Source organism: Taudactylus pleione, unplaced genomic scaffold (assembly GCF_031769625.1).
Source record: "Taudactylus pleione unplaced genomic scaffold, aTauple2 ptg000375l, whole genome shotgun sequence".
Classification (NCBI taxonomy): domain Eukaryota; kingdom Metazoa; phylum Chordata; class Amphibia; order Anura; family Myobatrachidae; genus Taudactylus; species Taudactylus pleione.
Window position 1 is genome coordinate 251,246 of NW_028284776.1, and position 16,186 is coordinate 267,431.

General features: G+C 42.2%; 1 protein-coding gene across 1 annotated transcript in view; it reads left to right on the top strand.

The window, feature by feature from the left end:
* TEX11 (testis expressed 11) overlaps positions 1 to 16,186 on the top strand; it is a 358,563-nt gene that overhangs the window by 129,041 nt on the left and 213,336 nt on the right. Inside the window, exon 9 of the mRNA XM_088444985.1 lies at positions 848 to 905. Coding sequence (XP_088301111.1) covers positions 848 to 905 — 58 coding nt within the window. The remainder of the gene's footprint in view (positions 1 to 847; positions 906 to 16,186) is intronic.

The window sequence follows — 16,186 nt, forward strand, 5'->3', positions numbered from 1 at the left end:
CCAGTAGTCAGGGCCCCTGTAGTGCCCCCAGTTGTAGTGCTCCCAATAGTGCCCCCAGTAGTAAGCCCCCTCTAATGCCCCCAGTAGTAAGCCCTCTGTAATGCCCCCAGTAGAAAGCCCCCGTAGTGCCCCCAGTAGTAAGCCCCCTGTAGAGTCCCCTGTAATGCCCCCAGTAGTGAGCCACCTGTAATGCCCCCAGTGGTAAGCCCACTGTAGTGCCCCCATTAGTAAGCCCCTGTAAAGTCCCCAGTAGTAAGCCCCCTGTAGGGCCCCCAGTAGTAAGCCCCCATAGTGCCCCCAGTAGTAAGCCCCCTGTAGTGAGCAACCCCCCAGTAATGCCCCCTGTAGTAAGCCCCTGTAGTGAGCACCCCCCCAGTAATGCCCCCTGTAGTAAGCCCCTGTAGTGAGCACCCCCCCAGTAATGCCCCCTGTAGTAAGCACCCCCCAGTAATTCCCCCTGTAGTGAGCACCACCCCAGTAATGCCCCCTGTAGTAAGCCCCTGTAGTGAGCATCCACCCCAGTAATGCCCCCTGTAGTAAGCCCCTGTAGTGAGCACCCCCCCAGTAGTGCCCCCTGTAGTAAGCCCCTGTAGTGAGCACACCCCCAGTAATGCCCCCTGTAGTGAGCACCCCCACAGTAATGCCTCTGTAGTAAGCCCCTGTAGTGAGTAACTCCCAGCGGCAACTGACTCCATTGTCTCCGGGAGTTCTGCCACTGAATGAATCATAATACTAATTACAAACCTAATGAGATCTAAATAAGCAACCTCTTTCAATGTGTACACATGTAAATGATTCTAAAGTTGTTTCTATTCCAGTTGATTATATTCTATCATTTCCATTACAGCCAGAGCCATGAAATCGGGAAAGCAGATAAGCGGTACAGCACTGGTCATGAGATGCAGGTGAGAAGTGGGATTTAAAGGCATTTTGTGGGACATTTTTAAAGATCTGAAGTGATTTTTTTCAACATTTGACATAAATTTAGTGCTGTGAAATAGTAGTATATATCTGGGGGATTATAATTATCTTTTTAAAGCTAAAATTGTGTTTGTGTCATATGAATCTTAAGGTATAAACAAATGTAGAGACTGTTGCACTCTTTACTCCTGGGATGAAGAGCATAAAAGTTTAGTAGCTGATTAGGGGGCCTATTCATCAACACTAAAATAATGTTTTTAAGGACATTTTCCTTAATTACTCTTATTTTAGTATTCACGATGACACTTAACACAGGAAATATGACAGATATATCCTGGTTAAGTCCGCCTGCATTAATTTCCACACTCCCCATACATTAGTACATTAGTATGGGGATATGGAAATTAGGCTATTCATCAAGTTCGAAAATGATGTATTTTCGGAATTTGATGGTGCCACTCTGAGGCGGCGTATAGCGGGTTACACTTACCTGCTGTCAGCTGGGCAGGTCCTCCGCCGGCTCCCTCCGGCGCTCCCTGGTCCCTCCTCCGGCTTCGGTGGCTGATCTGACACTGTGTTCACCCGGCAGGACACAGTAAATTTTAGAAAGAAAAAAAAGTCTAAACTTTACTGTGTTCTGCCGGGAGAACACAGTGTCAGAGCAGCAGCCAGAGCCGGAGGTGGCTACAGAGGCCAGGTAAGGGGGGGACAGGGAGGTGAGCAGAGGAGTGGAGGGGGGGGGGGGTTGGGGACACACACAATTACTGCAGCTGTAGGCAGTGCTGCGCATGCGTTGCTTTTAAGGATGTAACAGCGCATGCGCAGCACTGATTAAAGCTGCGGTAAGGTAGAGTAGAGAGGGAAAAGTATCTATTTCCCAAAAAGTTGTCATCGCAAAAATTACAGCTTTTCGGAATAGATACTTTTGGAGAGAAGGAATGATGAATTCCTTCGGTAATTAGGTAGAACTCCATGCGAGTTCTAAACCTAATTACGTCCATTGAATTTTTAGTAATGATGAATAGGCCCCTCGGTCTCAAGATGTTCAATATAATTTGTCCATCTAGATCAGTGATTCCCAACCTCGGTCCTCAAGGCACACTAACAGTCCTGGTTTTAGTGATATCCATGATTGTGCACAGATGGTAAATTCAAAATAACTGAGGCACTAATTAATCCCTTGTGCTCAAGTATGGCTATCCCTAAAACCTGGACTGTTAGTGTGCCTTGAGGACCGTGGTTGGGAACCCCTGATCTAGATACTACTGCAGTATGACCAAGCCACTGAGAATATCTGCTATGCAGATAGTAACCGCGTGTGGGCAGGGGCGTATCTATAATGGGTGCAGGGTGTGCGGGGAACACGGGCCCCTGGGTCCAGGGGGCCTCGCACCGCACATCCTGTACCCATAATATTACTTACCTCTCTGAAGTCCCACGTCGGCGCGTGGGTCCGGCGCTGTAAAATGAGTGGAAAATGGCCGCGGCGGCCATTTTTCTGTCGTTTGCGCATGCGCAGTACAGGGAAAATGACCGTTGTGGCCATTTTCCCGGTGACTTGTGCATACACTATAGACTCTGGGCACACTCTAGTGCCCAGAGTCTATAACTCACTCTAGTGCGCAGAGTCTATAACTCACAGCTCAGTGCGCTGCCGGCCGCCGGGTGGAGAGGAGGGGACCTGTGTCGGAGACTGCACACGGGCCCCCTCCTCTCTAGAAACGCCCATGCGTGTGGGGAAGGTAAAAAAAAAAAAAAAAAAGAAAATCACTAATTGTTGATGTTTGGTAATATTCAATATGTTGATTGTAGTGTCTGGTCACAAATGATTAAAAGAGAAAATTCCACTGTAATTCTCATTCTAGTGGGGGGTATGGTCTTGAAATTGGGATAATCGAATGAAGGTTCTGTATTGTAGCAGTTTGTAGATGTTGTCTGTTAAAATTATGTGATCATTGTTTCAGGATCTTGTATAGTATGATAGGCTATCCATATGTGTGGTTATAATAACCTCATTTACTTCCCCTCATCCTATGCTGGTGCCACCCTCCTCTCTTGGTGAGAGTGATCGTACATGCCACCCACTGTGGGGGCATGCCTATTCCTATACAAGTAATAGACCACCCTCCAACTCACTCCCTCCTCAGTCCCCATTAATTTTCTGCATTTTGGCTTCTTATTAATCTTTGACAACATGAACAAACTTTCCCTGTGTCAGGTTACCCTCAATTCCAACAGGTACCCCCCTGGCAGGTTAGGTTTAGGCTAGGGGAGGGGGGGCTTGGGTTTAGGCACTTAGAGGGGGGATTAGGGTTAGGTACTGGGGGGAGGTTAGGGTTAGACACCCCTAAGGGAGGGTTAGGGCTAGGGGATAGAATTAGGTTAGCTAATACTTACCTGAGGACGATCGTGGATTTCCACTGCTGCCGGGCTGCTGGTGTCGGGATTCCAAATGCCGGACATGCGTCCGGCAGTAAATCATACCGATTCCGTAGCAGTAGAACAGTAGACATATTGTGCTGCTCTCTCCTACCTGTTCATGAAGGTTTCATTACCTGATGTTGCTGCTAGTGTCTTAGGGGGAGATGTATTAACGGCAAAAAAGCGGTAAAACCCCCGAAAATGCAGTTTTCGGGGGTTTTACTGCATTCCCCGTATGTATTAAGCTGCTGCTTCGCGTTGCTAGGTAACGCCACCTAAGGGCTTCTCAGCGCGACGCTCGGGTCTGGGAGGGATCCGGACGGATCCCTCCCATGAGCCCCCGCGGCCCGCGTCCTTCTGCGCATGTGTTAAACCCGGAAGTCCCTCTGCCCGGCAGCATTGCAAAGGACAGCTCTCATCGAGAGAGCTGTTCTTTGCGATATTCTTGGTACATACCGCAGTAATTAACCGCGGTATTTACGCGAAGTCGGGGGGGATGTACCGCATCGGCGATGTCGCCGATGATACATCTCTCCCATAAGCTCAGCTGCTACTTGGCCATATCCTGTAATGTTGCTTCTCTGTTTTGGAAAAGAAATAGTTAGTGTTCGCCTACTGGAAAGACAAAAAATGAGTGGACACTCTAGGCTACCCCAAACATGCCAAAATTACATAAATAGCCGCCACCCCCCCCCCCCCCCTAAAAAAAAAAATTACCCAACTTAACCAAAACTCAACTTACCTGCTCTCCAGTTGGGATGGAAGATTTATTCAACAACAGCTCTATTAGGTCTCTGAAGTGGTAGAGGAGTGGGAAGAGGCCAGCATCTTACTTGGCACAGTTAGTATCAGAATGACTGAAACCCTCACATTATTGCACTTGCTGTACATCAGAACAATACTGCTTGAGAGTACCAGCATACAGTAAAAGGCAATGCCCTGATATATCAAAGGGGTATTTTATGCATCCCTAATGGTTCCGTATCCCAGGAAGTCAGTCAGCATTAAGCTTTCTTTAGGCCCTGTTTGTAACTATATAAAAAACTGACACTGAGATTCTCATCACAATACTACTTGTCTTTAAAATGCAGATCAATGGAAACTTACTTGTTCTATGCATGCAGTAGCTGTGTAAATACATAATTAGTTCTTTCACAAGAGTTCTGCCAGAAATGAAAGAGAGGGGACGGGAGGAGAGAGGGAAGAGGAGGAGAAAGGAGTATGTCACAGCCAGGAGAGTTTTGGAGCAAACAACAGAAGGCTAGAGCTGATTGGCAGAGGTCTGCAGACAAGAGGGGTCTTAAATACTGTAACTAACCAATCAGCAACTCTGAGGCAGTGCCATATTAATGTCCACAAGGGCCTGAAGCTGAAATTTATGAAGGACCTGTTGTGTGCCGCTGCAGGGGGTGTGACCAGCGCTGTTGGATTTACCAAGCTCAAGAATGTGAAGCTTATATTAGCCCATGGGCTACTGTATTTATAGTGGTGTGTGATCCGCACTATTTTATGAGGGAGGAGAAAAAATAGGGATTGGGAGGTATATGGGTGGGGAAAGAAGGTATTGTGGCTCCCACAGAGCAGTGTGATCCCTTTCTTGATCACTCAGAGATATTTATAGAATGTATGGATTTATCTTAAAGGGCGCAAACAAGAAAAGTAGGGAACGGGGAAGGGGTGGCAGGAATATACAGTATAGTGTTAGATTTATTTCTGCGCGGTGCTGTCCGCATAAATAACCGGTGATCGTGATCAACTTGGTTCTTATAGTATATTTCTTAAGTACAGGCAAATATTACATAAAAATGAATAAAACTATGTAGATATGTATGATCTTTGCGCTTTCCTGTTTGTCCTTTAACTTGATTGAGTGTGTATAGTATGTGTATAGATCTTTTATAAAAACATTTAGGCTAAAACAAATATCAGTATATATATTAGGCTCTTAAAATAAATGAAGTACTGACAATATAATTGTTAGGTATGTGGATATAGGGATATGTGGAATGTGTGGTATGGAAATAAATATGGATAAAATATAAGAGATGTTGTTCAGAGTATACTGCACACACCGAGTCTTGAAATATTTACAGCACAATTATTTTTGGTATGGGAGCTCCCTCCATAGACAGGTTTGCGGAACAGTGATGGGGACAAAGTTTGCACCCAGTTACGCGAATCTGTTTATGGGGCAATGGTAGTCCAACACCATATTGAACAACAACCCCCACAACATTAGTCTATGGAAAAGATGCATAGACGATATCATCATGATATGGAAGAGCACACAAGAAGATCTTGATTCATTTACGACATACATCAACACAAATAACAATAATTTAGAATTCACGGCTGCCTCAAGCACACACACAATTGACTTCCTTGATCTGACCATATATACGTGGAAGACAGAAAAATTCACACAAAGACCTTTACGAAACAGGTGGACTGTCACACCTTTATTCCACCAACCAGCAATCATCACAATAACTGCATTAAAAGCATACCCAAGGGACAGTTCAAGAGAATCCGAAGAAATTGTTCCAAAACTGAATCCTTCGAACAACAAGCTGCACTTTTAAAGAACAAATTTATAGAACAAAAATATGACACAACACTTGTGGAATCATCCTTTCAAGAGGCGAAATAGACAGAAAGAACAGAACTCCTGATGTATAAAGAAAAAGTAAGCCTGCTTTAACAGCAACCACTATTCATAACACAGTATGGTGATCAACACAAGGATCTTGAACACATTATACGAAAAAAATGGCATATTCTATTAAAAGATGATCTTCTTAAAACATTTCATCAGGCAAAAACTGGTCAAAAGTCATTTATCACCACATAAAGATCGGACAAACGAACCTGATAAGACAAAAGAAACTTGGCTGAACATCAAATAAACAGGCTTTTACTTTTGTAATCATTTTAAGGCTTGTAAAACAACTGGAAAAAAAATCTACCACCCCTATTTTAGACTTTACATCAAAAAACACCCACAAGAAGTATAACATAAAAGACAAACTTAGCTGCAAATCCAAAGGAATAATCTACCTGCTGACGTGTCCTTGCGGACTCCAGTATGTCAGAAGAACTATAAGAAAACTTAAGGTACGACTTCGAGAACACATAAGAAACATCACCAATGGACTAAAAAAAAACAGTGTCTCCGAACATTTCAGACAATACCATAAGAAGGACCCAAGCGCACTATTCTTTCAAGCAATTGCACAGGTAAAACCCTCTTGGAGGGGAGGAAACTATATAACTACTATGTCCACAGAGGAAAGCAAATGGATCTTTGGATTGAAGACACTAACTCCAGATGGACTAAACATCGACTTTGAACTTGCAAACTTTCTAAGATAAGGGGCAGCAATTACTCTGGAAAGATTCAAATGGGCAGAGAGAGTATTACAGTCATACCACCCTGGTTACGCCCAAAATATCCATCTGAACTTGGAAGCTAAGAAGGGTTGGGCCTGTATAGAATGGGAAGGGAGACTCCCTCATGAAACCCAGGTACTGTAAGTAAGATAGACATCTGCTCTCAATTACCCTCTTGAGCCTTCAGAGCTATGACCCCTCTTTCCAAAGAAAAATTTAAACCTGGAATTACATTAAAACTTTCAAAGACAAAAAGGGAAAAAAATAACAGGTACTAGAACTCTCAAAGACAAAAGAAAAAATAACAGATACTAGAACTTGAATACTTACCTCAAACAACACAACCAAAAGATGATCTAGGAAGATCAAAGGAGTAGCTATAATTCATGTTATTTCCCATATAATCTGTAATACATTAAACCACACCACGGCCTAATAGGATCGCACAGATTATTGAAGGAAAAACTGTGGATTATATTATTAACCATATAGGACATTATATCATACTTCTGCCAAATAGAAACAATAAGAAAGGAATGAATGTTCACCTACTTAAGCATATACCCCCACCCACAATATCTCTTTAATAAATTACCTACACCAACAGCATTAAGAATAAGGATATAATGGTATCAATGGCTGATCTAATATAGTATATATCCATCCAGAGCATACGATGGGCACATACCTCATTTTATATTTATTTTCATTTCTATTTTTATTTATTTTATTTTTTATTTTATTTTTTGTCTAATATACTTCTACTTTTTAAAAAAAAACAACTTCCCTACACTATATACTATAGGAAACAGATCACAATACATAATGACATCTTGACACAGGCAAAGCTAAATTCTCTTAAGGGCTATTAACCCTCATTTTGCTGTCAGTAAATCAACTTTCACTCAGAGTGCTATTTAAAGAGAACACCCACACAATGGACACAACCACTATTGTCCCTGACAAAGCCCATACCGGGAGAAATGTGTTGGACACACCCACAAGAATCTACGTTCACCACAGAAACCGAAAGTCAGAGCATACACTGGGACATCGTGTAAACCTGGCTCTGTAGGCTCTACAGGACCAGATAGTGTATGCAGACTGTTCGGTCTCCGTGGAGATACCATCATCCATAGACGGAGCCACCACCACCACAAGGGACTGCCTATTGAAGCACTTGTACAGCTCTGACTCTCCACCTGCTGACACACGAAAACGAAGCCCCGATAACCTCAGGCCACAACAACGTCGGCGGCTGTCCAGTCACCCGCATTCATTCTACTGTGGACTCTAGCAATCCCTCATATAGTAAGAGGTGCACGCACCCGAAGGACTTACCACCCCCCTTTTTTATCTTCTAATTTTTAACTCATGAATGTTTTAAATTGTTTTAAGAAGACCCTTTGAAGATTGAAGCTATTTCTACAGATATGAAATATATGTGGAAGTAAGACATTGTTGCCAGAGACAGAGGCATCCAAGACATTGTTGCTAAATATTTCAAGACTCAGAGGGGTAAATTTACTAAAGTGAGAGTTTTCAGAAGTGAGTTTTAAAAGTGATGTTGCCAATAGCAACCAATCAGATTCTAGCTATTATGTTCTAGAAGGTGCTAGTTAAATGTTAAATAGAATCTGATTGGTTGCTACGGGCAACATCACTTTTAAAACTCACTTCTAAAAGCTCTCACTTTAGTAAATTTACCCCAGTGTGTGCAGTATACTCTGAACAACATCTCTTATATTTTATCCATATTTATTTCCATACCACACATTCCACATATCCCGATTACCACATACCTAACAATTATATTGTCAGTACTTTATTTATTTTAAGAGCCTAATATATATACTGATATTTGTTTTAGCCTAAATGTTTTTATAAAAGATCTATACACATACTATTGTCGAAGCTGGTTTAGTGGCTGAGACAGAATCAGTGTAAAATTAGCTTGGAGCGACGCCATCTTGCAAATGGCGACAAGACTCCATCTTAGAAATAGATCACACAACGCCATTTTGTCAAAAACCACAGAGTAACAATCTTCCCCAAACACATACCGACAGTGTTTAACATACATAAAAAATGACTTATTAGCATTAGAACACTTTTTAGTAATCCTTCCAGAAATCATGCCCTGATGTACACAAAGCCCATTCTGGGGACAACCTTGATACCATAACAAACATAGTATACTAAGAAAACAACTAACAATACACCAGAATACTGTGAGTATTTTACATATAGAGTGTATGAATTGTGGCAATTGTAATATAACCCAGACATTGATTTACACAATTGAATTTGCCTGAATCCTAAGCAGGTTTTAGTCTCACTGTCAGACAGAGTGGTCTCCACCGTGTCTGAGAGTGAAGCTCACTGCCCATAACACATTTGCATTGCAGTTTGAAAATGTTAGCAAGAAATGAGATTGTATGTATGTATGTATATGTACTGTATATATATATATATATTAAATCCATCATAAATGGAATCTCATGCATAAACACCGCACATTACGCACAGTTGTGCTGCTAACATGACTCACATTAGCGAATGCACAATATCCTGCATTCGAACGCTGTTTATTAGCTGCATGCATGCACATCTGCCCCAAATCAGGTAAACCTAACTAGCATCTTTTCCCAAACCCCTGATACTTACATAATGCACACTCACATAAAAGGTTCCATAGCTTTAAAGTATAAGATCCAAGTTTTATACATTTATTACAAATGCTGTGAAATAAAGACTATTTTGGTATCTAAGGTTTAATACGTGATAAGTAAGCCGTGTTTGGTATTGTACTGATCTGCATTTCCTCAACAGCTTTCCGGTACCATCGGTGAGAAGATCGCAACATGCATTCGCAACTTATGGACCGTAGAGACTTAAAGCACCAGAATGTACATTGTAAAACCAGCAGCCAAGATTTGCATGAGGCGGGAAACGGAGGCAGCAAGCTGTTAGAGGCTGTTCTGTGTCCATTTGAATCAACCTGTTAAATGCCCTGTAACATATGCACCACGATGGGGAACCAATGGGATCAGCAACAAACTTCTCTATTGTGTTGTCTGTTTCTATAAGGGTATAAAGGTGTGTGTTGTGACCCCAGTCTGGAGTCTTCTTGCTGATTGACGGAGGTTTCATGCTGATACCAGTATCTGGTCCAGAGTGCGTGCATATGTATGACTGTATCTTGGGTCTGTATAATTCATTGCGCTAAATTGTACTTAGATCACAGCGTGTAACTGACTGTACTTTACTTGAATAATACTTTGTGCTTTGGAAACACATGTTCAAGGTCCAAATTCTTTATTTTACTGTATGACTGAGTACGCAAATAGCATCAATTTTAGAGGTTTATAGGCAGGTTTTAGAAGGTATAGGTAGGTGCGTATAGAGGTTGAAATCCAGTATCCTTACTATACACACTCAATCAAGTTAAAGGACAAACAGGAAAGCGCATAGATCATCCATATCTACATAGTTTTATTCATTTTTATGTAATATTTGCCTGTACTTAAGAAATATATTATAAGAACCAAGTTGATCACGATCACCGATTATTTATGCGGACAGCACCGCGCAGAAATAAATCTAACACTATACTGTATATTCCTGCCACCCCTTCCCCGTTCCCTACTTTTCTTGTGTGCGCCCTTTAAAATAAATCCATACATTTCTATGGGCTACTATACCACAGATTTTTTCAGAGTGATCCTCCATCTGCTTCTGATGACACATGCACAGGCCAACAGCTGCACATCCGCAGAATTTGCACAGATGGAGCCCATATCCCGGCAAGAGATTCTTCCTAAATTCACATTAAATTTTGCATTTTCACATTGCAAATTAAGGCAAAATTAGATAACCTATCTGCATTTAAAATGATATTTCACTGCCAATTACAGATACATGTTACAGTTCAGTTCATGTTACACCCTACGCTATGCCTAGATCTCCCACATCCTAGCATATATTTTCACACATATAACGATACTGGATCAGAACCTCTATACACACCTTCCTATACCTTCTAATGTTCTGCCTATACCTTCTAAGGATGACGCTAATTTGCGTACGCAGTCATACCATAAATAAAGACTTAGACGTGGAATCTGTGGTTCCAAAGCACAAGTGTTATTCAGGTAAAAGTTCAGACAGTTACACGCAATTGATCTAGACACAATTTAGGCACAAAAGGAAATTATACAGACCCAAGTACAGTATAGATACGCAGCGCTTCCGGACCCGGAGATAGGCATCAGCAAGAGACCCCTAGTCATACAGCGTTCAGCACGAAGACTGAGAACCAGCGTTCGTGCACACATATTTATACCCCCCAGAATAAACAGGACAATAGGGAAGTTTGTTGCTGATGTCATTGGTTCCCAGGGGTGAAGCATCTGTTACAGCACATTTAACAGGCTGGATCAAATAGACTCTCCCTGCCTCTAACAGCTGGGGATCTTCCTCTTCACGCCCCCTGCAACATTCTAACAGTTGTTCATGAAATATACATTTTGTTGCTTGTAGGCTCTACGATCCATAACTTAAGTTTGCATGATGCGACCTCCCCACCGATAACACCGGAATACTGTAAAAAGAGTACGCATCAGTACAAGACCAAACACGACTTGTTTAGCATGTATAATACCTTAGTTATCAAATACCTTTATTTCTCAGCATTTAAACTAACTGAACCAACTTAAATCATACACTTTAAAGCTTATTGAACCTTATGTGTGAATCTGTAATGTGTGGGTATTCAGGGTTTGATATAAGGACGCTAGTTAACTTGGGGCAGATGCGTGCGCATAAAACTAATAAAACAGCGGTTTCATACAAAGTCCTATGCATTCGCTAATATGCGACTAGTTAACAGCGCAATTGTGCGTATTAATGTGTGTATGAGAAATGGTGAAAAATGCAATCGCATGGTGCTAATAGTATCATCGCCACATGTACTAAAATGTGAGTTTATCTAAAATGGCGCTTAGCCAGCCATTCGCAAAATGGCGTCTTGCGATCTCATTTTCAAGATGGCGTCTTGCGGCCAGTCGCAAGATGGCGTCGTTGCGATTAAATTTTAAACTGAACTTGTCTCAGCCAATTATTCAGCTTCGACAGTCCACCCTTTGATAGCAAACAACATGCTATCACAATCTGCTATTAGAATTTAATTTAGGCTTACATTTACATATTATTTGGTGTTATTATGGGATGGCACAAGGTGGTTCTTAATCCATCAATAATGTGTCTCTGAGTGGGGACATAAAACTACTATTATACGCACACCGCGGATCTTGGAAGATCATGTGAAAGGTGTGGGAATGCACCAGTCTTATAAAAGCAGTCTTGAAGGGGAATTGAGACTTTACATTATCTGAGGTGTTCTTTGAATAAAATTTCAATAATACATTCTATGCATGTCTAAATATAATACATTAAATAATGGTGTTTCCTAGCTCAGGGTTGTAATGCAGTTCTGTATTTACCTCGGTGTTAATACTGGCCACCATCATGATTTAATTCTTTCGTTTTACTCTATTTTTACATTTTCCACACTTCAACACAATAGGAACACACTGGACACATATGCCAATTATTATGATGACAATTAGTATAAGGATTAAGAATTTGCCTATGCTGGCAATCACTTCCTGGACCCATTCCCCTAGACCTGAGACCATTTCACTGGGTTCAGCCATGACACCCATCCTTCTATCTTTTCCCCTTCTTCAGCCACTGAAGCATTATGGTTCTTACGAAATTCCCATTTTAGCTGCAGAATTTCATCCATATTCCGGTCTATCACCTCCTTAGGGTCGCTGGTATCATTGGTGACATAGGTGCAACATTTTACTCCAAATTGGGTGGCCAATGTTACGCAATACCCTCCAGTAACAGCAGTTAAATAATTCAACACTAGCCTGTGTTGCACCAGTTCTTTCTTGTACGCTTGCAATTCTCTCCCTGTATACCTGAATGTGTCATCGTACATCTCGGTGATATTATTTATCAATTTGGCAAGTTCCTGGATATATCTAAAATTTAATGTACCTCGAGCGATCCTGGTGGGGTCCAATGTGACCAGAACTTGAAAGCCAGTTGTCTCACTAATTAACTGAGTGGCTTTATGTATATCACCAGGTACCATATTTCTTTTGCCTCTGTGTTCATATTGTGTGTGAAGATATGGTGATGGTGTGTTTTTATGTATACCCAGCATTTCAACATGTGAGGGTCATAACTTCTGGGACTATTCTTCCCAGGTAAAACAAATCTTCGGAACTTGGGGAGAGCCATTTATACGCTTTTCTTCCACAGATGAAATATACATTATCAGGGAGAACATAAGGAATGGTATGCATCATTATCATTAAGAACATTTCCCTTGCAAACAATCCTATTTCTGGTTCTTCCATCTGGTACATGCAAGTTTCTTGCTGTATTATTTTAGCACAATAACCATTTGGCACCTTACCAATAGTTTCTTTGGTGGAACTCAATGAATACCGATACCTAAAATGTTTCCCACCAGACTTAATGGAGTGCAGCAGGTCATGGTCTATGGACTCATTATCAGCTCTTTGTGAGAAGGTCATCGTCTGATTATTCCCCGTCACTTCCCAACTCCTGGGTTTATTGGAGTTGGTTATGCTTAGACACAAAAGTGATCTATCTACTTGGAATTGATAGAGTTTGAAATGAGGTGGTTTGGATGAGAGGACTTTTCCATCCAATGTTTTCCCTTTTTGCAATTCTAACATTTCCGTGATATTCAGCGGAAATGGCACCAACCCTACATTATGCTGTCCCTGTGGCACATGTGAACACACCCAGCAGTCGGTTTGATTTAACACCTTGCCTACCATGCTATGATAATCCTCTAGAGGATACCCACCCCAGTACGGATTATATTTAGGTTGGCACCGTTGGATACAGTTCTCATCAACTAGGGACCCACAAAGCTCACAAATACAGGAATCTTCAGACGATAAACCTCCACACCTTACCCGAGTATCCGGAATGACAGCTCTCTTAACAATAACAGTATTAAGATTGGTCAGACACTCTCCTGATTGGCATTGCACTCCTCCTGATTCCACTCCATCAACACTGCCATCAGCTCCCGTTTCCTCAATTGGTCCCCCATCACAGACACTGGATATCCCCGGACTGACCAGGATGGTGAACACTCTAAAACAGAATATGAAAATGAACACAGCAGACCTGTCCATTGTCACAACAAGACCTGCAAATTTCTCTCAGTTCAGGTATCTTACTACGACCTTTTCAATCCTCCCGGAACAAGCTCGCGAGCGACAGGTCCACTCTCTCAGCTTTGTCTCCGACTTGTTTCTCCACCGGTTGATTGACCTTTTTGCAGTGAGTGGAATGGACCCAGGTATCTCTCTCGGCCACCTTCAAAGATGTAGTACTCGTCAGCAGCACCTGGTACGGACCTTCCCACCGATCAGTCAAACAACCTGAACGCAAGAAATTTCTGATCATTACATATTCTCCTGGTTCAACATCATGGCAGTTCGTTTCAGGCATATCATTAGACAACAATTTCAGTTTCTGCTGCTGTTGCTTTAACTGCTTACTCATTGATATAAGATACTTCACAGTTACCTCGTTGTTACCCTTTAGATCTTCCTGTAGACTTATAATCAAATGAGGTTGTCTACCGAACAATATTTCAAATGGGGACAAATTCAGAGGAGGTCTCGGAGTAGTCCTTATGCTATGTAAGACCAAAGGTAATGCTTCTGGCCATCCTAGTCCAGTCTCAGTCATGATTTTACTTAGCTTATTTTTAATAGTCCCGTTCATCCTCTCTACCTTTGCACTTGCTTGCGGTCGGTAGGGGATGTGAAGTCGGCTATTAATACCCATCAGCTTACACATATTTTGAAAAACATCACCTGTGAAATGGGTACCCCTATCACTCTCGATGATTTTAGGGATACCGTACCTGCATACAAATTCCTGAACTATTTTCTTGGCAGTAAACGCAGCAGTATTAGTGGCTGCTGGGTAGGCCTCAACCCAGTTAGAAAATACGTCTGTGCACACTAATACATACTTAAGGTTCCTGCAGGGTGGTAATTGGATTAAATCAATTTGTATCACCTGGAAAGGTCCATCAGTCGGTGGAATGTGGGACGGTTCGGTAGGGATCGCTTTCCCTATGTTCTTTCTCAAGCAGGTCAGACAGAACATTGCTATCTCCTCTGCTTGTGAAGAAAAACCTGGTGCGCACCAGTATGCCCTCACCAACTTGCACATACCCTGTTTACCCAGATGAGTCAGACCGTGTGCTGCCTCAGCCAGGCTGGGGTAATATGCCTTGGGGGCTACTGACTTACCATGTCCGTCCCTCCAGAGCCCAGAGGACTCTTGCCCACATCCCTTGGACTTCCAAATGGATTTTTCCTGAATTGAACACAAATTTTGCATCTCAATTAATTTCAGCATATCAATAGTTTGGAATGACATAATTGTTTCAGTTAGAGAAAACATTTTTAACCCTGCTGCCCATTTTGCAGCTTCATCAGCTCTGTTGTTGCCCAGTGACACCGGGTCATCCTCACATGTGTGGGCTTTGCATTTAATTACTGCCACTTCTTTGGGCAGTTGGATTGCTTCTGAAAGATGTTTTATGTGTCGGGAATGTGCAACTGGTGTGCCTGCTGCTGTCATAAAATTTCTCAGACACCATAGAGCCCCAAAATCCTGCACCACCCCGAACGCATACCTCGAGTCAGTGTAAATGTTAACAGATTTGCCTGCTGCCAGTTCACATGCTCTAGTCAGTGTTACTAACTCTGCCACCTGGACTGAGTGAGGAGAACCGAGAGGTTTAGCTTCTGTGTCATTTACAACAGCATAACCTGTACATAATTCACCTGTGTCTGTTTGTCTATGACAACTCCCATCCATATAAAAAGTTACATCCACATTCTCTAAAGGTGTGTCATGTAAATCAGGTCTAGCAGTAAAGGTCTGATTCAGATATGTCATACAATTGTGCGTATCATTATGTCTGCCGAACTCACCTCCCGCCAGCAACTTCTCTCCTTCCACCCTTTGTACATCATGTTGTACATATGGTAGGTATGTTGCTGGATTCAGCGTACTGCAACGTTTAACGGTAATATTTGCAGGAGTGATTAGAGCTAGCTCCCATTTGGTGAACCTAGCCGAGGAGACGTGTCTGGTTTGAGCTGAGTTCAACAGAGAAGATACAGCATGGCCCAATACTACGTCCTCACTTTTACTCACCAATAGAGCGGTAGCTGCTACACTTCTCAAACAGGTGGGGAGTAATCTTGCTACCATGTCCAATTGGGCACTGTAGTATGCTACGGGCCTACTGGCATCACCATGTTTTTGTGTAAGGACAGCTGCGGCACAACCATCGGCTTCCGTACAATAC